Below are 27,158 nucleotides of genomic sequence, written 5' to 3' on the forward strand. Positions count from 1 at the left end.
GAGCTCTCACAACACATTGCAGCAGGAATAGAGCAGCTGGAATGGGCCTTGGCTTTTCTGAGCATTTGCTTGACCAAGGATATGGTCTGCAGACTCAGATATTGTAGTCCAGACTGTGCTGTTGGTGAAATTTGGGAAATGTGCAGTATGTGGGATGTATGGAATATTGGGCTTGCACCTTTTATGGGTTATTTCAGTGGTGGAAAAAACTGGGGGGTTTTCCTGTTTTCACATAGGGTTATGAGGGAAGACACATTCAGCCTTCTGGTTTTTGCAGGGCATCTTGGACATCTTGAGATGTGTATTTGTTTTAATGTGCCACTGAAGTGGTGGGAAATGCTGAATCTGGGGGAGTGAGGAAGGGGGCGAGAACTGTATTCCATTTGGAACTTAAGCTGAATGGATTGCAGTGTGGAGAACAAAGGTGTGCCCTGGATGTCTAAGATACATTTTTCCTCTGAACTGCTCAGTTTCTAGTTCATCAGTTCTGGTGTATTATCTCACCTGTTGTGCTCTGGGATAATAAAACCTCAAAAAGAATAAATGCAAATACCAGTGGGCTTCTTGATACTTAGGTGACTTTAAGTAACTTTGCAATGCATCCCAAAATGAACCTGGCACCTTTTACACAAGAGGACAAAACTTTACATTTTCTTTTCCAAGTCAGCTGAAAGGGAAGCAGAATTTGAAATTTTGAAAATTCTCCAAGCCTGTTCTTTCACAAGGCTTTGCACTTATCTCTTTCTCAACTTGACAGGCTTGGAACTGTCAGGTAGTCCTGGTGCAAGTTGTGTTAATATTTAGCATCAGAGAAGAGCTGAGCTGCAGAAGTGGAGGGGTTTGGTAGAAGCCTTGAAATGATATCAGTGACCTGGCATGCAGGAGCAGTGCAGCCAGAGAATGGTGGGAGTATCCCACTTCTCACAGTGTTGGAAATGATTCTCTCCAAGCATGTTGTTCTGTGGAAGGACAGGGAGGTCTGTGGCAAATGATCAGAAATCACTCCTGTAAAGGTGGTCTGCAAATCAATTTGATGACAGTAGTTCAGTGTTTGTGCTGAATGCTCTCATTGCCCAGGCTAAGCAGAGCACAGCATTCAGCACACAACCCAAACACTTGCTATTTCTTTTCCTCAGGTTCTGGGAAGCCCAGCCCCACTAGGATCTCTGGCTCCTGCTCCAATGTAACCCCCACACATGCACCATGCTGGTGATATCCCATCACCAGGGATCCTGCTGGAGCTTGGAGCCGGCCTACAAGGGCTCAGGTAAGTACCACATGAAAACAAACCCCACAGCCCATTTCAAGGGTATTGCTCTTAGTATTTCTTCTTAGTTCTTAGGAACTAAGAAGAAAAATATTCTGATGGATCAACTAGATACCCCTGTTCTCTTAGCCTGGCTAATGGGGCATATTACATAACATGTAATATGTAAACATGTGCATTTTATGTTGATAAAAGTTTCACAAATTGATTTGCAGGTCACCTTTAACCTATAAAAGCGTGCATATTTGAATAGGATCTATTCAGTTTGCCATACATGCCATGTTTTCTGCCTTCTCTTGCAACATGCTGTGTATTACATTTAGATGAGTTCATGGTCTTGAAAAAACATCACTGGCTGCAGAGATGTCAGGTTTGTTAATGTGACTGATGCTACAGCAATTATTGAACTGAGTTAATGAGGTCAGCAAACCAGCAGGTCCAGTAGTTTTTTACGAAACATTTGAGATGTGCAAGATCTTACAGCAGACTGATCTGTGAAGTTTGTTTACACTTGCTAAAATTGGGGTTTTCTTGTTTGAAATGAAGGTTTGCGTCCTTTCCAAAATGAACTTGTATTTATGTAAGCCTTGTATAAACTTCCTGTGTGAATTCCCTCATCATTTTTAATCTTGTTCCTCTGCAAGACTGGCAAAATCCTTTGACCAGGTTCTACAGGGCAAGCTATCCGTTATCTAAGAAAGTTGCATTTGCAGTCTCTTACCTCTTAGTTTACTTTTTTGTGTGTTTTCTGGAATTAAGAAAGAAAGGAAACAGCTTAGGAGCATCTCCGCTTCCTAGAAGAGATCAGAACGTGTGCAGATGTTTCTCCCAGGTTTCTTCCAAACCTGTGTTTATTCTCATTGTCTGCTTCTGACCCTGTTGTGGTATCTCAGCAGCATCTCTGGGTTGGTGTGCAGTAGTAACCCCTTTCAGGCAGATCTGTTAGGCAGCTTCTGCAGTGGCATTTTTTCCTGCCCTCCTCCATTCTCTTTCAAAATAGACTTCTCGGTTGTTGCTGGAGATTGAATTGTGATCCACATAGTGTTTTGCAGCAGGAGTTAATATCACAGATCCCCACTCCTGTGAGGGAATGTTTCAGTAACATACAACTGATATATTAGCCTGGTGTTAGCTCAGAGTATTTTTTGCTTTTAGTGTCCTTCAGTGTAGCTGTGGTCCTTCATAGCTTTTCATCCTTCTGTGGTTAACTTTATTGTGCAATGGAACAAAAGTTACCTCGTTGCTCACTGCCTCCTTTCTGAATTGAAACTACAGACCTGAACCTTCATAATGCTGATAAGGACTGGTCAACTCCTACCCTATTGCTTAGCAGTTTCCAGACACTTTCTTGAGTTGTCATGAGTTATAAAGGCAATCAGCCAGTATCTAGCAGTGTGGCAGCAGCTGAACTAATGTTTCTGACTTCTAAAACTGTGTTATGTAGTCTGGAGTAGCATCATCTTCATGTTCTATTACTTCAATTAAGTTGTAATATACAGAATTATGGGGTATCGTCCAGCAATTCCCAGTATCAGCTCTACAGCCTTCCTTACACTGTACATAAAATACTTTGGGTTTGCTTCTTTTTTTCAAGGGATAGCTGTTGCTATGATCATATGATCATAAAGGTGACAGATCTTGATCCTGATACATCTGCTTTTAGTACAAGTATGTAAAAGGTGTTCTGAGGTGGGGTGGGTAGAGGGGCACTTGAGTAACCAGATGTGTTGTGGTGAGAAGTGTGTGAGATGCTCTCTGCAGAGTGTTACAGGGTGCTGCATGCTGGTTGTTTGTGATGGATGACCCCTGCCTGTGGGAAGAGTCATGGGCTGGGCTTCATTCCGGTGCATGAGGGTGGAGTGTAAATGGGGCTTCATTAATTGCTGCTTGCAGAGCACAGTGTAGGTGGTGTGAGAGGAGTCACAGGAGTGTCATGCACTGATCTGTGTTATAGGAGTCCAATTTAAGATTCTCATAGGACCTGGAGTTAATCACAGATATATTCCGGGACTGAGTATGGCCTTTTGTGGTTCAAACAGTACGAGGTGAAATAATTCATCTCTTTGTTGTGTTGTTTCTCAGGAAACTTTAGGAGGTGTGAACTGTATGCAGTGCTGGTGTCCAGCTGAGTAGCATTGACAACTTAGAAAACTTCAACAGCTGCTGGTGTTGGACTCTCTTATGCTGACTCTGTGCTCTTGAGTTCTTGGTGGGCTGGGACTCTCTGGAAGGATTTTTTCCTTCATGTACTGTACTGACTCAGTGCAAGCCCCAAGCTGGGATCCTTTTTTGTTTTAGTAGGATGAAGTAGAATGACAGCTCTGAAATTTGTTCTCCTCCCTGCTCTGAACACAGGAATAAAAAATGTTTCTCAGCTCTTAAGACAAGGGAAGTGGCTTGTTTAATGTCAGAGAATTGTTAGGAGTTTGGTGCATTCAGATACGCGATTGTGGTCTTGGTCATTATGTGTAGTGACATCTTTGATGAGTCTTTCTTTCTCTTTCAGTTTTAAGATAAATGTGGGACAGGTGACTCACCAAATTAAAGACCAGTGTGACTTGGCATTCCTGAAAATTAATCTTTTGTAATGAGTAGGCCTGAAGCAAACAGTGTGATAGTGTTGGATCCTGTGGTTTCTTTTGCCTCTGACAGCTGCAAATACCTCATTTGCTGTTTCACCTAGGGCACAAGCTGTGTCACAGTCTCCTCACTGTTCTCTCAGGCTGTTTGTTGTCTTCCAGAATTTTTCTTGTTTGTTTACTGTCCTTGAACTTTTCTGTGAAGCAGATGTTTCCAGACTCTTGGTTTTATGAAACATTAGCTGCTCAGTGATGTGAGTTCAGGCCATAAAACTGTTTGAGAGGCTGGGAGAATGCAAGACCCAAGGTATCAAGAGGATTTCTTTCTCCAAGGAGAACAAACACTGTCAGAGGGATTTCAAAATACATTTAGTATTTTTCACTGGTTGAAGCACTGTGTAGTTGTCAGGGTAATGTCTTGGGAGGTGACTGGTAATAGGGGTTTGAATTAGGAGTAAAGACAGAGGGAAGGTGGCAGTCAAGCCGGTTGCAGGTGTGTGTCCTGTGCCACTGTGAGCCATGGGGAGTGTTCAGGAAACTGCTCTGTAGCATGAGGACAGTACAACCCTCTGGTACTGTTGGAGAGACTTGCTGGACTGACTTCACATTGGTCCTACCTGTGCTGTGCTTCTTGGCAGTGGAAATAACCCACTGAAATACCTGTCTTTCAAACAGGTATGAAGTTTGCAAGCCAAGTGAGGATGGCTCAGAGTATGTCACTCTCTCCATTTACTTTCGGGAAAAGACAATGAGGCAATCCAGCAATACTTCAGGGACTGTGCTCTTTGGGCAGCCACTGTTAATATCTGTGCCGAAACACAGGCTCACCGTGGATCACCTGTACACTGTGGTTTTGGAGCAGATCAGGTAAGTCATGGCTGTATCTTTGAATCCTATGCCAAGCTCTAGAGGTCGCTTATTCAATTACATTGTAATAGGATTACTGAATCCTTGTTAACAGGGAGAATTTTCCTTGATCTGTGTGGGATGTATAAACCAGGATTTGCATTGCATTAGTGTCTGGAGGCCCCAGGGACATTTCAAGGTCCTGGTTTTTTGGGTTTTGTAACAGATATTGCTGGCTCAGCCTTGCAAAAGGAGTCAGGAGCAGAACTCAGGACTTGTTTTCAGGGCTCACAGATGGGGCCACCATGACTTACTTTAGCCTTCTCAATATACAGCCAGTGAAACATGGAACAAGCAATGAGAGCAGAGACTCAGAGTTGTTTGACTCATTCTGAGGGCTCTTGGTGCTGTCATGTAAATGTAAGTGGTGCTGTACAGGGTGGGTTCTTGTTTGTTGGAGGGGACTGGGCAGCAAGAGCTGATGATAGAGGGGAGTGCTGCTGTTCTGATGCACAGCTGCAGTATGGTTGTGTGTTAAATGTGTCCCTTCTCTTCAGCCGCTATGTGAAACTCCCTCTGGCAGAAGAATACTCCTCACCCTGCCCAGACAGAGGAACCTGCAATGGCTCCAATGGTGTGGTTGAAGGTAAAGCCCTTCACTTTAAGCTTTCTAACAGCATTTGGTTTGTGCTGTGTGTATTTGGCTTTAGCTCTAGCAGGTTATTTCTCCCCCTTGATTTAACCACGCTGTTGTGCTGGGCATCTGCGTGGTACAGGGAGAATCTTGTAGACCATTTCCTTCCTAGGGAGATCAGATGTACATAAGCAGCAGCTGGAGAACAAAGTGTGGATGTGCATTCATCCTGACCAGTGTTAGGGAAGTCCTTGCTTACTCAAGGTGTTCAGAGGCAGCTCTTCCTGATATGCCCTTTGGTGATGAAAACTGGCCTGTTAGGTCACAAAGACAGATTGTGGAGAAATTTGTCTGTTGGAGGGCATAGAATCACAGTCTCATTCCTAGGCTAGATGCTCCTCCTAGCTTTTAATGCTGATGGCAAATGCATGTTTCCCTTTCCTGTTTGAAATTATTCACTTGTGTAGCCCTGAGGGTAATAGCTGGAATAAGTTAAATGGGGAAAAAAACCTGCCCATTTTCTCCTAAGAATGGAAATAACTTTTCTGGCAACTTACATATTCCTTTCTGTGAAGGCACCCAGCTGCAGCCTTGCTGATTCTCTCTTGGGGTTGCTTCTTAGGGTGTGCTGTCAGAAGGTGTCATTGTTAACCTACTGCAAACTGAGCGCTCTCCTAAACTGGCATCTGCTAAAGGGAAAAATACAGCTTCAGATGGAGTGGTTAGCAAGCAGAGGTTTCTTTTTCTGTGTGCCTTTTCATTGCTTTCCACGTAACTGGTGTGTGTTGTACAGGCTGATGCAAACAGCTGTCCTTGGGAGGTGTCAGGCCAAACTTTCACTGAAACCCTGTAATACTGTCCTTGTTGGAAATTTTTTTCCAGGTGACATTGAAGAGATGGAGCATCAGGATGGCGGAGAGGAAGGCAAGGAAAAGCTGACAGAAGTTGATCCCTGCCATTCTGAGGGTTGTATGCAAGTGGAGTCAGCAAGAGACCTGCAGCCTTGCAAGAAACAGCATTTCACTTTTAGCCTTGTGAATTCCTCTGGGACCTCGGAGATAAACTCCATTGTTGAAGGAAAAATCTTAAAACTGAATGGTAATTATTTTCTTGCTGGTTTTTTTTCTTCCTTCTTTTTACACCTGTGCAATAAATGTTTCTTCTTTCTTGTAGCTTTTGCTGCAGTTGCTATTGACTGGGATTCTGAGACACGGAGGTTGCTTTATGATGAACAGGAAGCACAGGTTGTAGTATGGTCTTTTCATAAGTAATCTATGTTTAAACTTGCATGATATTTAAAAGGTGACAGTAAACAGTGTTCTGCTGGGTCATCTTTTGTAACAGAATAAGCTGTTTTTACTCTCATGATAAATCTCTAAGCCCAAGTGAGGACGTATATTTTCTCTTATGGACTATTTAGCACAAGAAAGGAGTGGCTGGAAGCTGGAGAGGATTGTCTGGGTGGGGAAGGAGGTGCAGAAATAGGCAGTGTGGGGAAAGTGAGCATGGAATTTCTCGATGTCAGGGATTACAGAGTACATGGAATTGAATAAAGCATCTCTTTCACTAGGCATTTGAAAAACATGGAAGCATGCTACAGCCACAGAAGAAGAAGGCTGTAGTAGCCCTCAGAGATTGCATAGAGCTCTTCACTACTATGGAAACACTTGGTGAACATGACCCGTGGTAAGAACCTCTGCCTGCCTACCTTATCTACCATAAAATGCCTAAGTGTTTGAATTTCCATGATTTGTAATGGGATTCTTACACTTTCCCAGGTCTGTCCTTTTGTCCTCATCTTTGAGAAGTCTATCAGATCTGTATTAAGGCATTGACTCAATAGGCTGTGGACATGGGTTAATAAAAAGTATTTGCTTCCTGCCCGTATTTATGGAAGAAAATGTCAGTGGAAATGTAGCTTCCAACGATAAAGCTATTTTCAAAAGTTATTTTTTGTACAACGTGCAGTTAACATACTTGCCATAGGACATTTTGCCTATAAAGTGAAAGCAAATTGGAGTTTGGAATTCCCTGAGGCAGTGTGCTCACCTGCATATTCCACAGGCAGTGTGCCTTCTGTAAGGCAGGGACTGCACTTGTGCTAGTGAGGCATCTTTAATGGAAGGCCAGAAGCTTTTCTTCTAATGCAGTCATTAATTTCCTTGCTTGTTACTCCTTCCTCAGGTACTGCCCTAACTGTAAGAAGCATCAACAGGCCACGAAGAAGTTTGACTTGTGGTCTTTGCCCAGGATTTTGGTGGTACATTTAAAACGCTTCTCCTACAACAGATACTGGAGGGATAAACTTGACACTGTTGTGGAATTCCCCATCAGGTAGGATTCTTCCCTCAAGTTAGGAAGAATTTGAAGAACTTGGTCAGGAAAGAGGTACTTCTGATGTTTCTGTTGGCTGGGCTTGCTGTTAAAGTTGTCACTGGAACAGGTTTTTCTGGGTTTGAACTGGACAACTGGTGTGAGTTGGGAGGGTTAGTATTTTGGGGGGTGGTTTTTGTTAATACTGTTCAGTTTTATACATCTCAAAGAGCATTAGTTACTAGCAGGTGCTGTTTCTTCTAAAATTTGGTTAAGCCCATGTGATGCAACCAAGAGAACTTCTGTAGCAATTTGAGCAAATTTTTTGGGCAGAGCTGCACTTGTAGTGCTGAGTATTGCACCAGTACAAGACAAAAGCCTGCCTTGTCCCTCTGCTTCTGCTTGCCAGCATCCTCCTGTGGGATGAAGCATATCCCTTACTGTTCCTATCTCACTCTTCATGCCTACACAGGGACTCTCCAAACTGTGTTTTATTCAACACCTCCCTCTAAACCTTCTGGCAGTGCTTGGTGTGTTTGTCAGGACCTGCCCTGTGTGGGAGGGGTAACAAGTCTGGTCTTCCCACTAACCACACCTGGCCCCTGAGCAGCAGAGCAGCACTGGTGCCATGCTTCAGTTCCTAAAAAGTGATGGTTATGGGTGTACTGATAGGTTTGTGTTTCCTTCCAGGGGTTTGAACATGTCCGAGTTTGTCTGCGACCCAAGAGCAGGCTCATACGTGTATGACCTCATTGCAGTTTCCAATCACTATGGAGCCATGGGAGTGGGCCACTGTGAGTAACTGCTGCTGTTGTCCTTTGTGTGCAAGGAAACGTGGCAGAGGGGTCATGGGAGGGCTCTGCATTGGGACACCTGCAATAGCCCTCACCAAAGGTATCTAGTCCAAAGCTTACCTGTGTTCTGTGTGCAGGCGAGTATCATATTGGGATCCTGTTAGGATATGGAGGGCAGATAGGTAGCAGCACTTTGGCCTGAGGTCTGACTGATGCCTGTGGGACCCTGGTTTAGCTGTCATTAGTTTTTGTGATGGTGTTCTCCAGTTTATGAGTGGAGTCAAGATTTTTCAATGCTGAACTGAAAATTGAGACACTGGCTGACCATAGAATGTCTCCACCTTTGCATTGATAAGGACTGACATAGGGAAAATGTCATTTCACCAGGAGAAAAACTCATTTATATTCAAGTTTGATACATGATGAGTCTGTGTTTTCTGTCACTGGTTTTGCTGCAGCATAGATGAAAAGTGTCTGTAGGTGAGTTTGCTGTATCAGGTGTCCGTGCAGAGCCATGCTGTAGGTAACACTTGTAAAGCCACCCAGAAGCAATTTACCAGGAGAGGATGATGAACTCCTGAAGGGAGCTGAAGGGCACGTGTTCTGAGGTTGGAGATCAGAGTCACAGAACTCTTGGCTTGAACAGATGTTGAGGGACTTGTAACTTCCTTCTTGAGTGAGATCTCTTGCAAGTGCTAGATCAGATTCCCTCAGCAGCAGAAAACTTCTCTTTCAAGTGAAAATGCAGAGTCTTAAACTGTGTGTGTTTGGGAAAGCTCTGACTCAAGGGCAGTGAACAAAGCCTACTACTGTTTTTCCCTAAGTTTCTTTTCCATGTGTCTCAGCTGTTAGGGATAAGCCTGGTATATGGAACCTGGTCCTAGACTAGCTGGGCCAGCGGGCACGTTGTAGAAGATGTTCATGCTGGTTGACTAGGCTTGGGGTAGGTAATGCCAAAGCTGGCCCCTGGCCTCCCATGCACACGTGGTTGGAGTCCTGAGTGTCCCAGGTGTGCCTTCCCTGCCGGCCTTCCCCAGAATGCTGAGCTGCAGTTTCTCCCCCGACAGACACTGCCTACGCAAAGAACAAGGTGAACGACAAGTGGTACTACTTTGATGACAGCAGCGTCTCAGTGGCTTCAGAAGACCAAATAGTGGTGAGTATTTGGCTTGAGGCTGTTCCAGGTCTATGCTGAAAGTGTGGTTCCCTGCTTTGGGCATGACATTCCAGCCAAGCTGTGTGGATGGTTTCAGATGGGTTTTCTTTTTGTTCGGTAGACAAAGGCTGCATATGTGCTATTCTATCAGCGCCGAAACAGTGAGGAACATTCTGCCCCCTCTGCTCCCCAAGAAGAGTGTGATGGCATGGACACCAACTAAGCACCACCTCCAGCACTCGGCCACCATGGTAGTAGTTGCTCTTGTAAAGCAATGCCTGAGGCGCCTGAAAATTTTTCTTCCTTCTGTAGGGGTCAAGCAGAAAATCAAGCACTGAAAGATTCAGTGCTGGGGGTTGCAGAATAGCACTGAAGAGCCAGGACTAGGTGCTGACACTTGGGTATTTAGAGGCCAAAAATAATATATATTGGAGCTTCAATAAAGTTCTTTTTAAAATCTGGCTGAGCTGTGTGGCTAGAGGCAGGGGTTGGGACTGTGGTTCTTGGGCTGAGGGTTGTAGCTGTGGTTGGGAGAGGACAGCCTGAGCTGGAGGCCGGGCACAGCTGAGCCTTGCAGGGGCCCATGGAGGAGAATGGTGGGTACGATTCTGTGAATCGGCATTGGGGCTTCCTGCCAACTCTTCTGGTGTTGCTGTTGGGCCCTGCCTGTGTCAGGGAGGCCTCCTGCACCCTTTCTGGAGCTCGGTTCAAATCTTTGTACATCTGGTCTGTTGCAGTCTCTGCCGCTGTACCTTGGTCCCCCTGGCAAAGCAACAAAAGTTTCTCTTGCTTGCATCCTTCCACTGATAGGTTTGAGGCTCTCCTGGGCAGTTTTGACTCAGGATTTTTGATGTGAACACTGAATCCAGTGATGCAGGAATCTTGGCCAGAAGTGAATCATACCTACCTATGGTGTGGCATATGTGCAGGCTGATCCCCATGGAGATGCAGGATACAGCTGCTCTGGCTCCTGTTCTTCTGCAGAGAAAATAACATCCCTAACACCGATGATTTCTTGTCCTTTCCATCTCCTACACCCCTCACTTCCAGGCTGCTCTGTAAGCACTTTTCTGCTGCCAGCATTTCTCCTATGGTTTGTGCAGTGACAACATTTTTATCCTTTTTTTGCTCATTTATGTCTCTAGCCAAGCTCAGCACTGTGTCCCCAGAGCTGTCACCTGTAAGGGTGACAGCTCAATGCAATGGATTGTGTGAGCTTTCAGCCTTTTCTCTTGCAACTTTGGTTTTTTTGGACTGCTCTTTCAGCCCTCTTCCATCCTTGAGTGCTGCCTTCTATATTTTCACCTGATCACCTTCTGGGGGCTGCAGGTGTGATAGTCCTGTCCCAGGTCCTGTTTGCCTCTGCTGTTCAATGGTTCTGCTCCATCCTTTTGGCACAACTGGCTCTTCCCTCTGTCCTCCTTTACTGTCTGTGTTGCTTTTAGGACTCGAGTCCAGCTTTCTTCTTGAAAAGAGACTCCTGTGAGTCTCACTGGAGAGCTGGTCTTCCATGTGAAAAATGGGAAAAAATTCCAAACCCTTAGCCTGTATTTTTTAGGGGAAGATCTAGCTCAAGGTAGTGAACCAAACCGGGAGGGTTTTTGCTTCCTGGATCCAAGTGTGTTGGCAGAATAAAAGGTTGAGACTGGCTGTCATCTGCTTTTTGTTCCCCCTGGAATATGTGCTTGCAGCCACTGTGGCTTCAGTGCTGACCATCACCACCTCTTCTGGTGGTCAGCAGTGCTCATCCATTTAACTCCAAACTTGCCAGCTCAGCCGCACCTTTCTGCAGCTCCTGGCAACAGGCCCTGTAGGACATCACAGTGTGCCTGTCCCTGCATCCTGGGAGGGCAGCACCAGGAAACCCTTTGCCAGGGCACTGGGAAGTGATGGAGAGGAGGAGGGGGCATTGTCTCTAGCCAGCATGCTACTGATGTGATTCTCCTTTGTGGAATTTTGCTTTCAAAGCATTAAAATTTGAATTTTGAGATCACAATTGCTTAGTTGCTTCTGCTGTTTCATTTTTTATTTTTATTTTTGCAGCTCTTAATATTGCAATTTTTTTCCTTATTACTGAGGGGAGCATGCAAAAGGCAATTTTTTAAGCTGTAGCACTGCACTGAAATTACTCTAATCAGCATTTTTTTGTTTGTTTTACCCTGAAAGTAAGTCATGTGGGCATTCCAAAATGGGGAATAGAGGAAAGGGAGGACAGCAAAAGACCTTTCTAAAATGAAAATGAAATAGCCTTTGTTCTCCTCCTCGTCTCCCTACCTGTGCTGACACTGAGAAATGCATCCGTGGGGCTCAATCTCAGATGCTGAACAGACTCTGTTGTACTGCAGAACAAGTGGCCCAGCTCTGCTTCCTCTGCCTCTGAGCTGCTGGGCTTTGGCTGGTGTGTGTGTGCTGTAATACCAGACTGTTTTTTAGACTAGCACTTTGTAAGTGGCTGGCTCTGTTGTACAAAGAGGAAAATTAAAGAGTGGTTTGCACTGAAACTGGGTTCTGTTGTATTTTCAACTTTCCTTATGTGGCCTAAGACTGCTGGTTGTGGGGATGCCTGGTGCTCTGGGGGTATTTTGGGCTGGGGGAGGGCAAGTCCTGCAGAGCCAGTGCCGATCTGGGAGAAGATCAGCTGTTGAGGGCACAGCTCTGTACAGCTGAGGCTTCAGTTTGCTCCAGGGTTGCTTTTCCTCCCTGCACTCCTGGGGTTGCTGGTACCTGTGCTCTAGCAAAGCTGTCCTTGCTTTTTTGTGGCACTGGGCAGCCTCAGCTGTGGTTTCAATCCTTCCTCTGCAGATCCCTGAGAGGTCCTGGTCTTCCTTCTGTCCATTTTCTCCAGGGTATCAGGGCTGCCTGTACCACTGAGGTAGTTGTCCTGCAGTCTCTGTAATTTCCTCCTCAAGGCAACCTGAACACATTTGTGAGAGCAGGCTGGAAAAAGCTGAGGCAGTGCAATGGGCCTGTGTGTGGGATTGTCCCAGTCTTGCAGGCCAAGGTGGGCTGTGAAGCCCTTGTGAGAAGGTTTGAAGTCTTCATGCCAGTCTAAGAGCGGAGGAGCTTGATCTTAGCTGGAGCTCCTGAGGGTTAATGAGCTTTAATGTAGAACAGCAGCTGCTGAGCTTTGCTGTGAAGGGCTGACTCCAAAGCATGGTGTGAAACCCATCGTGGGAAGAAGGGAAAGCAGTGGGGCAGCTTCCCTGTTCACTGGGAAGATGATTTGGTGAGAACAGAAAATCAGTGTCACAGTCCTGGCTCAGCTCCTGCTTTGAAGAGGGATGTGCAGTTTTACCCTGAGAAAAATTGGTAAAGAATAAAGAATGGGGGAAAAAAATAACAGCCCCAGAGTACGGAAAGAGCTTCTTTTTACGAAGCGTTTTTCCATATTGGGACTGTTCTCCCTGGGGAAGAGGTCTGAGGAGCTTCTGCAGAAGGACAAGCCAGGAACAGTTGCTCCCTGTTCTCTGCAGTCCAAGGTGGGCAGCTTAAAGCATTCATTATCCCCACCTGGCCCAGTAAATAACAGCCAGGCACCCTTTGGCAACACCCTGCTGTGCATGTGGCAGGCAGGGAGGGGCTGTGTGGGCACTCAGGTGCTTACAAATGGACTTGGGAAGGAATAAATTACTGGGGAAATAGTGTGAGTGTATCCTTGAGGTCAAATCAAAGTGAGGGCACTGCAGGTCTGAACATGATGGTTTTCTTTTATTCTCAGCCTTGCTAAAATACATTATATAGTTTTAGATAACAGATTTCTTTCCAAATAACTTTTACAAGAAGAGACAAAAGCATACTCTCAAATTCAGAAGATGGAGGTCTGAAGTTCTTCCTTAAACATGCCTTCAAAATGGAGGTCTTTTGCCATGAGCTCTTCTTCTACATCTTCTAAGGCCCACTGATGATCTGTCAGTTCTAAGGCTTCCCATTCCGTCTGCATTTGCAGTGAACAGAAGTAGAGAAGGAAAAGCAACATGGGATTAGTTAGACAAGAACTACACAAAGCAGTGCTTTCGTTAACAACTGCTACAAACACCAATTTCTATGAAAAACCTGGCAATCCTGTCAACTCTCTGAAATCAGTGATTTATGCTTAATTAGATGTTAGTTGGTCAATACAAATTGCATCACAGAAATCAGAAAAACTACATTATCTACCTTCTGCCAACCCTTTACCCTTCTGGAACAGTCTACTCCTTCTGTAACAGCCAGCCCTGTTCTGGTGGGTCAAGTGCTTTGCAGTGAGTTAATTCTTTAGTTCAGAGTTACTTGATAACAACAGGTAAAAAGCCAAAAATTTTGCACCTGATCACAGACTTGTGCACAAAGCCTGCAAAAAAACCATGTCCCATGATGCCCAGCAGAGATTTGTATTTCTTGGCCAGAACATTTCTGCAATATGGGCTTTTCCCCTTTTGTTTCTGCTGGAGCATGCTGTGGGTTTAGGTCCCTGCAAGGCTGAATGGCAGAAGTGCTGCAGAGAGCCAATACTGGGGTGGGAGTCAGTACTGGCTGGAATTGCACCTCAGTGCTGACTGTGACAGAACACCCACTGCTCCAGCACTGCTGCCAACTGCAGCCATGCTCTTCTCTGGCTGAGCCTCTGCCTGGGTGGTGTGGGATTTTTTAACCAGGAAGGTTACTGAAAACAAACTGCAGGAGCAGACCATCCCACCTTCCCAGGCAGCAGGTTATGTGTGGCTAAACCTCTTCTGCAGTACGTAAAAACAGAAACCAGGTCTGTCCTTTGTGCATAAACCTGGGCTGTGAAAGGCAGAGGCAGGCTAACAAGCAAGTGCCTATGGAAAGTGCTTTAGGAGAATTTCAAGACAGTCAAATCCTGTGGATTTTCCACTGAACTGACTTGCTTACTTGATTCTCTTACCCAAGTTCCATCAGGTGCCTGCTGGACTCATGCTCAGCTGCACTATTAACAACTTTTGCAGAGCCAGTTTCTGCTTTGGAACTATATCTCAAGGTAAAAAAAAACCCTTCCTCAGCAAAAGCAGAGGATGGGACATAAATTCAGCTTTTGTACTGGGAATGACTGATCTGTCAGGTTTACTGCAGGGTATTCGGGCTCTGCCAGACCCAGAGCAACTCCCACAGCCTTCATAAGCTGTCAGCTCTAATTTTAGGAACAGGAATCCAGAGCAATTCTCTTACTTGACACAGGGAGAGGATGAGTTACATGCAGCCTACGACCCTGCAAGCTCACACAAACAGGAATGCAGGTGGGAATACTGTACCTTAAATGCTTTGTTGGTATCTGCTGGCATGGCCATTGCTGCCCCTGTCATTTGTTCTTGCATCACCCTGGACTGATCTGCAGCTAGAAATGAGAGGTTGATTTGTGTGTTACTAAACAGCATTCCCTGGAGCATGGTGCCACTGGGAAGGTTTTTATCTATAGATGAGAACATTGCAGCAACACCCAAAATGCAATACTGCTGTGCCAGAAGGAGTCCTGACAAGACATCTTGCTCCCACCTGCTACATCTTAGCCAGATTTACATAAAATATGCAGAAAAGTTGAGGAAAATAGTTTTCTACATTCCCAATGCACATCTGTCCGTCCCCACATCTAACACTGAGAAATCTTTACAGTTTTCCTTAAATAAATAATACAGAGAATAGAAATAAAACAAGCCTGAGCACAAAAGTTTTTCACGCTGATCTGATGGGAAAGAAAGCCTGGGCTAACAACCATGGAAGTTTATGAGCCAGTGTCTGGTGCAGGAGATTTGGGTACTTGTTGCAGGTGCTGTCAAACCTAGCCCAGGGAGAGTAAATAATCTCACCGAAAGGAGAAAGGCATTCAAGAGCTTTTTGGCTGGAAACTTAGGAATCTTTTCCCCAGCCTCCCTCAGATGACGTCCCTTGGAAGGAGAAGCCAGTTCCCAGAAATGACAAGCGCCTCACCATTATCTTGGCCCAGGATGAGAGTATAAATGCTTCTGAGTCCAAACACATTCAAGAAGTACCAGGAAGCAGAGCTCACCCTGACAAATCAGAACAAGCATGGCTGTTGTCAGTTCAAAGCTGGCACATGACCTCATTCCAGCAGCACACACAGACCATCCAAGGGTTATTAACACATTCAGCATTTTCCAAGTGGGAATTGGACCTTGCTTGTTGAGGACAGGGGCTTACCAGGACGCGTCTAAAGTGAGCAGCTCAATTCCCTGCTGCAACATTGGCTTAAAACGCAGCGTCAGAGGAAATGGGACCTTTGCTGCAGGATAGAGAAGAAAAAAAGCCCAGCTTCACAAAGTGACACTGCACAACTGCAAAGCACAGGGCAAAGTGAGCAGGTAGTTCTTTTATTACATCTAATGTAGTCTGAGTGCAACGTGCACAATAAAAAGTTAATTTGGATTTTTGAAAAAGCTGCAGTTCTGTATTCATTTTAATATGAAAAGGCTTTCTGAAACTTTATCAAATGACCAAACCCTCACACATAGTACTTCAGTGACTGTGAAAGGGAATGTCTCTTGTTAAAGAAACAGTTATCACATAAACAATAGGAAAAAAACCCCAGAACTACAAATTTAAGTAAGTATTTTTGATGTGTACACTCCACACACTAACCAACTCCCTAGACAGGTTCAGAGGAAAATCCACTGTATCAACCTGAAGTTTAGGCAGTTTTAATAAAACACTGGTTTTGTCACTACAGTTGTTCCTGAGCTATTTTCTTTGAGACCATGACCAATACTTTGAAAACAATTTCTCCTCCCCCTTTGCAATGAGACAACCAAATCTGTGCAGTTCATGGAGTGAAGAGCAGCAGTGCCACAAGCCTAATTTATGCTGCTTCTAACTGACTGCTCTCAGGTTGAGGAGAAAATCTCTGACGCAGCTCAGACCCTCAAGGTCATCTTCAGAAACACAGCCAAACCCATCTTATTCCAGACACTTACTTGTGACAAATCCTGAAAATGTCATGTTGATCCAACCACCAATGAGGATCATAGGCAGAACATTGGTTACATTCCCTTTCATCATATCTGTCAGCATGGTAGGATCTGCAAATCATAGATAGGATGTGAAGTGGCAGCATATCACAATAAAGAGAAACAAGTCATTACGTGTCAGCTAATTTAATTAAGAAACTGCATGAGACAACAGTCCTATCCCAGTATCTATAATTTTCTATTGTTGACCATACTTTGCAAAATGAGATGAGCAGCCAATGTGCTGGTGGCTGCTGCCACAGGGGTGTTGTGTTCTGTGCTGTGTCTGACCCCATCCCTTGCCCCAGATCTCTGAACTTGCTTGACCGCTCTGTGAGCTGACCTGGGTAGAAGAATGACAACAAACTCCTATTTTGCTGTATACATTACTTAAAAATTAAATTGCTTTGGAGAAGATCCTGCAGGAGCTGGAGCAAAACACTGGCAAAAGGAGTCGAGTGAGAGCAGGACTTCCCATGCCTGGATACCCTGAGGAGGTCAGGTCTCCTGAGATGCTGCAAGCAGCTCAAAGCTGAAGTTGAGCAACATGAAGTGGCCTAATGTGTTGTTACCCAAGAGAGGGATCTCACTCCCCCCCTGTCCCCAATACCCAGCTGAACAGTCCCACCCCTCCCTCACACTGCCTGAGCTCCCTGCAAAGCTGATTCACCTTCCACCCTCGGCAGACACTGACAGGTTTTTCTACCTGGCTGCAGTTAGGGTACCTTAACATACCTGTCATTGGTGAAGGAGGCACTACCTTTCTTTTTGTTTTCTTAAAAAATCCATCCTCGGGGTTATTAAAAAAATATTTCCGGGACAGAAAAGACTGAAAACAGAAAAAGACAATGCCAACACCATAAGAAGCAGAAGGACAGAAGCATTAGTTCTTGCTCAGACATTCAGACATCTTGTGAGTTCTTTCACAACACACCTTTCTTGGATAGCTGCCTCACTGCCCATGTGTTCTAAAGCTCCTCTTGTTTCTCTGCATCCAGAGTACCAGATCTCTGGCTTTTTGAAATTTTTAAACAAATTATAAGAGTTCTCTGAAGAAAAATCCATGTTAATTAAAGAGCTTCTAGTGTTTTGTGCAAATTCTTTGTGCAGGTTGAGCACCAATTCTGATACCTGGAACACTTTCACACTCCCAACTGACCTCTGAATTTCACAAAATACACACTTGGTACCAACACAGCCAACATGAGTGATGGACTTAGTTTAGCAAACATTTCAGCTGACATTGTATGCCCACCTCGTTATCCCAGGCTTGTATTCCATCCCTGTGTGCTTGCTAGCAGATATTAAACACGACAGTTTGGAGGCACATCTCATGTCAGCATGCAGTTATAACACCGAGCAGTGACAGCTAACATAAATGTCAGGGAAAAGACATATACAGCGGTCCTGTGCCCAAGATTCCTAAGAATCTGCACTCCTGGACACTGCCCTGGCCCAGGGGTGACCCGGCAGCGTCCGACCCCGCGGGCCCTTGTGGGCTCTGCTCGTCCCGCGGCACTGCCCGGACAGAGCCCCGCGCTTTGTGCTGCTTTCCCAGTCATCCTCTTTGTAAAGCCCCAACCGCGCAGCTCCGTACCTGCTTTGGAATGTATTTTCCATTTTCCCGAAGGACTCTGCTCCGGATCAGGACTTGGCTGGAAGAGAGACACGTGGCATTAGCGGGCCGGGCCGGGCCGGGGGCAGCGAGGGGCGGGCGGGGGTGAGGCGGGCCCTGACCTGTCGGACACCTGCTCCTGCGTGAGGCGCTTGTCGCTCTGGAGCAGGATGGACACGTAGTGCCGGATCATGCCCACGAAGAAGGTGATGAAGACGATGGGCAGCACCACCCATAGCCGGATGTTGGAGTCCAGCAGCAGCTCGGGCTCGCTCATCGCGGCGGTGCCGCCTCGGGCCCGGCTCCGGCCGACCCCGGGCCGCCGCCGCACGCCCCGTTTCCGCTTCCGCTGCCGGCACCGACCCTTCCGCCGCCGGCGGAACGGCGTCAGCGCGCGCCGCTGGCGGGAAACTCGAGCGCGAGTGGCGGGAGCGCCGTGAGGGGACCCGCGGGGCGAGAGACGGTGAGGGGACAGTGGGGTGTCCTGCCCTGCCCGGAGGGACGGGAGGTGGGCTCGGCTCAGCTCAGCTCAGGTGAGGTGCGCTGAGCTGAGGAGAGGTGAAACGGCCGCCTCAGGCGCTGGCCAGCTTTTGGCAGTGGGTGCGATGGAGAGGGGGCTCTCCGGTGGAGGCACAGCCCACCTGGCTGGGCTGTCAGGCTGCGCCTCGCACCCAGAGCAGAATCACAGCATTGTTAGGGTTGGAAGGGAGCTCTGGAGATCACCCAGTCCAACCCCTCTGTAAAAGCAGGGTCACCCAGAGCAGGTGACACAAGAACGCGTCCAGGTGGGTTTGGAATATCTGCAGAGACGGAGACTCCACGCCTTTCCTGGGCAGCAGTTCCAGTGCTCTGCCATCCACGGCCTAAAGTTTTTTCTCATGTTGAGGTGAAACTTCTCGTGTTTTAGTTTTGGCCACTGCTCCTTATCCTGTCACTGGACACCACTAAAGAGAGTCCGGCACCATCCTCTTTCAGAGGCACCTGCCTTTCAGATACTTATACACCTAAAACAGCTGGGAAAGGCTCATTGCACATTTGTTTTTTAACTGTTCCACTTCCATGCTGATATTTAAGTAACTCATTTTACTAGCCTCTGCCAAGCAGTTGACATTTAGTGTGAGATGCACACACATCTTTTTTTAATAACCTTTAAGTTTTAAAGGTGAGTCAAGATTTTTTTTTTTTCTTTTTAATCGTTGTCACCCCCCAAAAGAGGATGGGTTAGATGGAGGTTTGTGCTGACAGAGCTCATTGGCCTGGTTAGGGACACGAACAGGGGCAGTTAATGTGGTTGGGCTCATGAACACTCAACTGTGAGTCCTTTGTTGCTTTGTCCAGGCATGTGGAGAGGGTCTTGAGTTTAGTTTAGTGGATGCAATCTCATAGTTGCTCACTTTGCCCGGTGTTTGAATAAAAGGCCAAACCTTGTTTTATGAGGAATTGCATTTTAGAAAAAGTGATGTATTGTACTATTTAAATATGACAAGCTCTAAAATTTCAACCTGCACAGCAGAAAAATGTGGTGTGATACTGGTTACCCAGGCAATCTTTCTTTGAGCACTCTCAGTTTGTGTTGCATTCTCTTTTGCTATTCACTAATACATTCTAGATCTGCTTAAAAAGAGATTAATTAAACACTTGTCTTTTTCCTGCATTTTTTAGGCAACAACAAAGGTTTTGTTACCATGGTTTCAAAAAGGAAATTGTCGAAAGTTGATGCCTCTGAAGAGAGCTGCAAGACAGACTTGCCAAGTAGGTGCTTGGGTATCATCTTACTGGGGTGGAGACCCAGTAATAGAGGCAGCAGCTCCCAAGCAGGGACAAGGCCAAAATGGCAGTTTTGATAATGCTGATTGTTAATGACACTGTTGATTTTTTATATATTTGATGTAGCATGTTTTGTTTTCTCAGAAACTAAGAAGTCACGGATTTCTGATAAGGAAAATGCCTCTGCCTTCTGTGGATTGGAGAATGAGGGAGTCTTTGAAGAGCTCCTTAGGACATCAGGAATTGTGCTGAAAGCTGGGGAGGGACAGAATGAAATAGGTACGAGTTTAACGCTTGCTCTTTCTGCTTTTAGATCAAAACCTGCAAGGATGGCTGGTACAAAGTACCAGTGTGTTTTACTTGCAGGACAAAAGCGCTTGAGCTAGCTTGTTTCAAAGTTCAAGCAAACCTTCATCTGGCCTCTTATTTATTATATACCTCTTGCTCGTGCTGAATTCAGTGCATCACCTAAACTCATTATACCAGCTCTTTGGGTGTAGACATGCTAAGTCTAAGGGCTTCTGAAAGATTATTGGAGGTATATAGAAAAATATTAGACTGTATCTGTGATTACAGTATTGAATTGCAGAGGCAGGAGCTCTGAAATGGGAAAACAAACATGGCATTGTTGTCTTTCAGCTCAGACAAGGCCATCAGGAACTCCTGCATTCAATATCTTCAGTGCTACTCTCAGCCCTGACTAGAGAAAGCAGAAGGGCTGATTCCACTCAGGCTTTTGCCAACTGGGCTTCTCAGTAGAGCAAATGCAGAAATGTTGGTGGATGGGCTTGAGAGCTTGTACTTGGTGTAGCTGTTGTGATGCTGTATGGACAGACTGTGTCTTGTTCTTTATTTCCTTTCTAAACTTTCTCCTTAGCTGTTGATCAAATGGCTTTCCAGAAGAAGCTCTGCCTGGCCCTGGAGAAACACCCTACTTACCCAGCTGTAAGTAACTTTGTCAGGAGCCAGCTTTAAAGCTGTTTGCTGAGCAAAAGATGCAAATGCAGCTGCCTGTCCTTGCTAGTCTCATACAAAAGCATGCAACACATCACCTTATCTTGGATTTCTGTGGTCCACATTTTCCAGTTCTCTCAGTATTGCTGTTCCAGCCTTTTAATCTCTCTGTCCTTCTGACTGTGCCCTGTCAAAGTAATTTCCATTGGCAATATTATTCAGAAGACAAAGACTCTTACAGGAGACAAATCACTTGCATAGCTCTCTGGTGGAAGCTGGATTTGGTTTTGTGTCAGGTGGAGCTGGCACCATTAAAACTGCCATGATGTGGTGCTCCTCTCCTGTCAGCAAGTCCAGGGTGAAAGTCCTGAGGCCAGTGATTTGGCTGCAGGTGTTTTTTGGGTGCAGCTCTCGTCACACTAAAGGTTGCTATCTCAGCTGAACAGGAAGAAAGGCAAAGTCCTTTAAAATCAAAATAAAATGCGAGACTCTCGCTTTAGAGTTATTTTGCAGAACAATCAGTGTTTCCTTCTGGAAATGGTCCAGGCTAGCATTCACTTATTATCCAGCTTTCCTTCCATCACAGTTTCTGTTTGCAGTTACCTGGTTAGCTCTTCCTGGTTCTCATCACCTGCTTGCAAAATGCATCCTAAAGGACAGCAGTTGACTGGGGTGTCCCTTCAGGGTGGGTAACTTCTTTCTGCTTTGCAGGTTGTGAAGCAGTTCATCAGCGGCCTGGAATCTCACATCAAGGACAGGAACCAGTTCAAGAACTGCCTCTTGCCCTGCACTCCTGTACGGACTGAGGGGTCGAGGTAGAGAAAATGTATTTTGCCTTCCCCTTCAGTCAGAGCTTGTTATGTCCTGGGACATTGACCAGAGTGGAGGGAAAGGCTCCAGCTGATGCACACCAAGGCAGGGTGGCTGGTGTAGTACATTGCTTTTTAATAGCAGTGAGTTTAGAGTGTTAAGTCACAGAATTTACTGTCTGGCACACGTTGGACTCCGTGGTATTTTAGGGGAAGAACCAAATACTGTGAAAAAAATTTGATTGGGCTGGTGAAGGTCAATTCCTTTTTGAGATTTTTTTTTTCCAGGAGATACAGCTTAACCACAGACTTTCACATTTCTAGTCTTGTAGAGAGTGAGCTGGTTCAGAGCTAAAGTGCAGTTTTAAATATTTTTGTGTGTGTCTGTGATTACCATGTGTTACCTTAAGTCACTGTATATAGTTTTTTAAAAAAACAGTCACGAAAAGAGCTACAGCCTGTTCTCCCAACATATTTTTGACACAACCGTGGTGGAATCTTTCATCTTGCAGGAATCTGGTGCACTCGTATTGTGAAAGCCTCATTAAACTGCTTCTTGGGATTAAGATCTTACAGGTATGGGCACCTTAGCTTGCTCTTTACAGTACTTTTGATTGTAGGGAACGTTTTGCTTATGTAAGTGAAGGATTAATAGAACTGGTTTTGAGGGAGGTGAGGCTGCACCTGGAACAGTGTCCAGTTTGTTGTTTCTGTAGGGACACAAAGATGCTTAGGGCCTGAGACACATGGCAGACAAGCAGAGACAGAGGGAACCGGGTTTGTTCAGTCTTAAGAGAAGATTAAGGGAAATTTCGTGGTCTTCAAATACCTGGTTGCAATGTGTAGGGAACACAGAGCCAGACTCTTCTCAGAGGTGAACAGGGGCAGAATGAGAGCTGATGGCTCAGGTCAACCATGGGAAATTCTGATGGGATATAACCACTTCCACTGTGGAGAATATGTGTGGGTTTTTTAAGTGCTAGAACTGGGCGCTGTTTTCAAACTTATCTAAAAGTTGATGCTTTAGTTTCCTCTGTGGTGAAAAGCAACTCAGCTGGGTCTGAGAAAGAGAGGTTCACTGGCCCAGAAGAATTGTACATCCTGCTCATATGCTCTGATTCTGTTGGGTTATGTGGGTAGTTTATACCACCCTCTGAGAAGTGGTTTTCACTTCTTAGGCTGTGTGCCTCCTTTCTGGCATTAGGCAAGAGATTTCATACACAGGAAATACTTTTATTGAGCCTTTCAAGTATTTTATTCTTTCTGTATATTTCATCTTTTGTGAAAGGTCAGTTTTGGTGGCAATACCACAGCACAACCAGTAACTCACCCTAACACTGTCTTTTTGCCTTTCTTTCAGCCTGCTGTCATAACACTGTTGTTGGAAAAGATCCCTGAATTCTTTTTTGACATGTGAGTATAAACTGGCTTCTTTCTGCCTTGAAATGAAATTTCTTTTGGACAATCACCAGCTGTTTGACTTTAACTGTTACTTCAAATTTACCTGAATGGCAGTTCGCACTGATGTGGGTTTTTCCTTCATACTTGTGTAAAATAATCTGTGAGGTACCATGACCTTAAATCTGTGTGTGCATAAAGCAGAAGACAAATTTCTAGAAGCTGAAATGCAGACATTGTGCATTGATTGATTGTGCTTTTTGCAGCTACTGACACAAGCTTAGGAATTATTTCAGCAGAGGGACTGAGTGTCTCATCATTTAAAAAAAAGATGGTAGTGGCTGCTTGCAGAGTTTTAGGAGGCTGTGAGATGCAAACAGATCTCCTTTTAAAAGTACAGATTGTGTTCAAACAAGGGAAATTGAAAGAACATCTGTTGGTTTTTAAAAGTATAACATCATAGTTGGAGTGAGACATCTTGAGGTGTAAGGCGCACACACACACAGGCAAGACCTGACCACTTCATCTCTTCTTCCTGTGCCTTGGATGCTCACCACAGAGTTAGTGGGGCAAGCCAAGGGGCAGAATGAAGCTGAGGCTGTTCCTGCTGCAGTTTTTGTTCCCCTGCTGGAATACAGGATACAAGTGCTGCACAGGGGTGTAGTCTAAGAAATTGTCTCAGACTGAAATCTTGTTTGAGGAGGCTTTAACACAGACAGTCACAAGGTCTGAACCATTTTCACCCAAGAATTCTAAAGGATCTTGGATGTAAAAGTGATAAGCTGTTAATTGTGCTGTGAATCCTTTGGGAATTCTGAAAAATGGATGTTGTTACACTTGTCTCCTATCAAACTGTAAGAAGAGTGAAGTTCTTTCTGTGTATTAATGACCAGTTAAGAATGGAGTTAGTTGGTCTTGCTGACCAGCAGCAAAGCTTTTGAGTCCGTAGGTCTGACTAACCTGTGTGTCCTTTTCTGCTGTTTCAGTGTGGGCACCTTTGGAACAAATTTCCCTCGGCTCATTGTCAATCAGTTTAAGTGGCTTGACAGGCTCCTTGACAGCCAGGTGGGTACCAGAGGTGCAATCACATGGATGCTTTTCCCAAACAAGTTCTGGAATGCCTCTCAGGTGGGATTAGATGAACTATTGTGCTGATGAGAACTGATGTTATTTTTGTATTGGTGGGCTGAAGGAGAGATTTAATTTTTTTCTGTTTCGTTATGATTGTCTTGAGTGACTTCTGACCTTCTTTTACTATTTTTCTTCTTTCCTTGCTCTAAGTCATCTTTTACATAAATTTATATCTGTGCATGTGTATTCACACAGGTGACCCCATTTTAAAGCTGTTGCTGGCAGGAAGTTACAATCCCCTCTTATTTAATTCTAACAAGATACTGGATACTTGCAAGTGTGTGGGGATGAATTCTCTGTTCCTGCTCTGGTGATTCTTTTCCTTCTTTCCCTAAGTCAGTCAGTCTCTGTGGGTTACTCTCTACTGGAGTACTAAACACTGGGAAGCTTGTTGTGTTTCCCAGTTTCCTCTGCTCACCAAGATCGTGATATCCTACCTGTAAAATACCATTGTTCCACAAAAGTCTATGCTCTGCTTCATGACTTCAGCAGGACAGTGAGTTTGGGACAGTTGGCATAAATCCAGGAAGACGATGTACTGAGGGACCTTAGATGCATAATATTGTTGTTGTGCTGATGGTGAGATCTGTGCTTTTCACCAGTGCTCTTGTCTGCAGGATCTGGTCAAGAAGTTAATGCAGATGGTTAGTGTCTCTCCAGTACCAATCCAGCACGATATTATCACCAGTTTACCTGAGATCCTGGAGGATTCCCAGCAAAGTGAGGTTGCCAGAGAGCTCAGGTACAGATGATTTGGTTGGGAGGGTTTGTTTTGTTTTGTTTTTTCCCCCTTGCACTTAGTAGAAAAGGACAAGGTGCATTAATGAAGGTTGCTCTGGGACTGACTGAAGTATTAGGACAGCCGTGTGTTCCTGTTAACTGCAACATTTGGGGACACCTACCACTGGCTTAGGACATTCCATTTGTGCTGTTATGCTCTTAAAGAGAGCACAGGCAAAAGACATTGCATTTAGACAATGCTCCAAAACTGCTTTTATCTAAATAATTGTTAAACTCTTGACTACCTGCATACAGCACAGGTAGAATCCAGTTAAGTACTCACTACTTATTCTGGATCAGTCTATGATCGGTCACTGGGGTATTACATTTGTCTTGGATTCTGCTGTGGTAAGAATCAACATGGTTTTTATTAATAAAAAAAACCACACACAACACAGTAAATGTGTGCAAGAAACAGAACTTTCTGGCTATTTTATATACTTTTCTCAAGCATATTTACTGACCCAAACAACTGGGGGACCTAATGCCAAGAGTTATCCTCCCAGGGAGCACTGCCTTAGGCTAGTCCTTACATCTGTCTTCTTTAATAATATTTTCATTTTACTTAGTAATTTGAATAGTCTAAGTGGTCCTAATTCTTATTACTACACAGATCACTTGCATTTATGCTGGTGTTAATTATCTTTTCAAACCTGTGATCACTGTTGCAGATTATTACTGCAAGCAGTGCATCCCGTTCCTTGTACCCTCTCAAATTGTGACTTCGTTTTCATTCTCAGTTTACTGCCTCAGCTTCTAGATAAAAGAACTCCACACATTTTTCCTATGCTAATCAAACTCCTCAGACTTCTGTTTTCTCTCTTTGTGTATTTTGAAAGCTGAGATCCAAACAGTATCAGCAAGGCATACTTATTTCCATATTCTCAATAGCCTCTACCCATGTCTGATGTGGAAAACAACTCATTACTTGTAATGAATTAGGGAGCATAGACAGAGTTACCAGGATGCTGCAGGTGAGGTGTTTTTCAACTAACACAATTTAAGTACAACTTCTTGCTAGAGAAAGTTTGTAAGAAATCGAGATCTCAGCCAAGAATGATTACATGAGTTTTGGGAAAGTCCATGAGGCTGTTAAAAGACAGGTGCAGCTCTTACATGAGGAGCAATAATTTAGGGAACAAGTTTTCCATAATGCCAGTGGCATATGTTGTTGTCAGTTTCCGAGATTTTTTTTTTGCATATCCACAAAAACTACTGGAATCATACAATACACTAAAGATACATTCTTGGTTTTGTTAAGAGGACCATTTGTTTTCTTTTCCCTGTGTATCAGCTGCTTGCTAAAGCAGGGCAGACGGCTGACAGTGCCAATCCTGGATGCCCTTTCTCGTCTGGATCTCGATGCAGAACTTGTGGCTGAGGTGAGAGCTTTTACTGAGCACTTCGGCAGACCCCAGCCCCTGCTTAGCAACACGAGAGCTGGAACTGTTTCTTCATTCCAAGTATTTTGTTAAATCTGACTCCTATAGGCCTTCAAAAGTCCTGAGCTCCTGAAGTTGGAAAGAAGTCAGAAGCTAAAGCTGGTTTTTGAAACATGTGAGGGGTTCAGTGAAGAGCAGAGAGAAGTTTTCTGAATGCGTACTATAACAGCCAGAAATTTCAATCACAGCTGTTTTAGCTAATGCAGAAGCACTTTGTCCTGCTGCACTAAATTTTTATTGCCTGTCTTAAACCTGCTTATTGTCAATATTTCGTCTTTTTGATGTGACCAGACTAGATTGTTATATTCTAAGGAAAGGCAGAAGATTGGTGATCAAATAATTAAATAGGTTTTCTCTGCAGAATGCTGATAAAGGAGAAGAGATGATGATGTGCTTTGGCTGCATTGCTGTACTTTTTGGAGTTGGGCTTCTTAAAAATAAAATAAAATTGGTTCATTTGAGTGCACTAAATAGTGTTTTTACATAGTCCCAAAACGCTGGTGCTGCATAGCAGGATGCATGTTGTCCATGCTTTTCCCTTTTGAAAGCCAGTTAAAAAATGATGGAGCCAAGCTCTTCTTGATGAAGAGGGATAAGGGGCAGTGGCCACAATAGGAGGTTTTGGTTAGACATTTGGAAAAACAAGTTAGGGTCTGCAGCATTGACATAAATTATCTAAGAGGTGGCAGGGATTGGAGATTTCCTCCATCCTTGGAT

The 27,158-nt window shown here is 44.8% G+C and overlaps 3 protein-coding genes across 4 annotated transcripts in view; 2 read left to right on the plus strand and 1 right to left on the minus strand.

Annotated features, from left to right (window-relative positions):
* USP4 (ubiquitin specific peptidase 4) overlaps window positions 1-10,050 on the plus strand; it is a 37,730-nt gene extending 27,680 nt beyond the window's left edge. Inside the window, exons 14-22 of the mRNA XM_082288867.1 lie at window positions 4,522-4,713; window positions 5,250-5,338; window positions 6,209-6,424; window positions 6,500-6,570; window positions 6,897-7,012; window positions 7,511-7,660; window positions 8,330-8,433; window positions 9,501-9,589; window positions 9,711-10,050. Of these exons, the coding sequence (XP_082144993.1) occupies window positions 4,522-4,713; window positions 5,250-5,338; window positions 6,209-6,424; window positions 6,500-6,570; window positions 6,897-7,012; window positions 7,511-7,660; window positions 8,330-8,433; window positions 9,501-9,589; window positions 9,711-9,812 (1,129 nt within the window). The 3' untranslated portion in view covers window positions 9,813-10,050. The remainder of the gene's footprint in view (window positions 1-4,521; window positions 4,714-5,249; window positions 5,339-6,208; window positions 6,425-6,499; window positions 6,571-6,896; window positions 7,013-7,510; window positions 7,661-8,329; window positions 8,434-9,500; window positions 9,590-9,710) is intronic.
* Window positions 10,051-13,276: 3,226 nt separating this feature from the next.
* EMC3 (ER membrane protein complex subunit 3) lies at window positions 13,277-18,498 on the minus strand. 2 transcript variants are annotated; one of them, XM_082288470.1, is made up of 8 exons: window positions 18,283-18,498; window positions 18,143-18,200; window positions 17,281-17,374; window positions 16,513-16,617; window positions 15,743-15,824; window positions 15,512-15,591; window positions 14,839-14,921; window positions 13,277-13,523 (listed from the first exon to the last, which is right to left on the minus strand). In XM_082288470.1, exons 1-8 carry the CDS (start codon window positions 18,435-18,437, stop codon window positions 13,395-13,397), a joined length of 786 nt encoding a protein of 261 aa, XP_082144596.1. In that variant the 5' UTR covers window positions 18,438-18,498; the 3' UTR covers window positions 13,277-13,394. The 2 variants fall into 2 exon arrangements, with proteins under 2 accessions (XP_082144596.1, XP_082144597.1); XM_082288471.1 differs by lacking the exon at window positions 17,281-17,374.
* A 1,329-nt stretch (window positions 18,499-19,827) lies between these two features.
* Window positions 19,828-27,158, plus strand: part of FANCD2 (FA complementation group D2) — a gene marked incomplete at its 3' end in the record, with an annotated part of 35,192 nt that continues 27,861 nt past the window's right edge. The window contains exons 1-9 of the mRNA XM_082289086.1: window positions 19,828-19,912; window positions 20,072-20,206; window positions 20,805-20,872; window positions 21,593-21,696; window positions 22,203-22,266; window positions 23,051-23,103; window positions 24,075-24,153; window positions 24,837-24,961; window positions 26,294-26,381. Of these exons, the coding sequence (XP_082145212.1) occupies window positions 19,846-19,912; window positions 20,072-20,206; window positions 20,805-20,872; window positions 21,593-21,696; window positions 22,203-22,266; window positions 23,051-23,103; window positions 24,075-24,153; window positions 24,837-24,961; window positions 26,294-26,381 (783 nt within the window). The 5' untranslated portion in view covers window positions 19,828-19,845. The remainder of the gene's footprint in view (window positions 19,913-20,071; window positions 20,207-20,804; window positions 20,873-21,592; window positions 21,697-22,202; window positions 22,267-23,050; window positions 23,104-24,074; window positions 24,154-24,836; window positions 24,962-26,293; window positions 26,382-27,158) is intronic.

The sequence above is a fragment of the Coloeus monedula genome (genome assembly GCF_965178545.1).
Source record: "Coloeus monedula genome assembly, chromosome: 11".
NCBI lineage: Eukaryota > Metazoa > Chordata > Aves > Passeriformes > Corvidae > Coloeus > Coloeus monedula.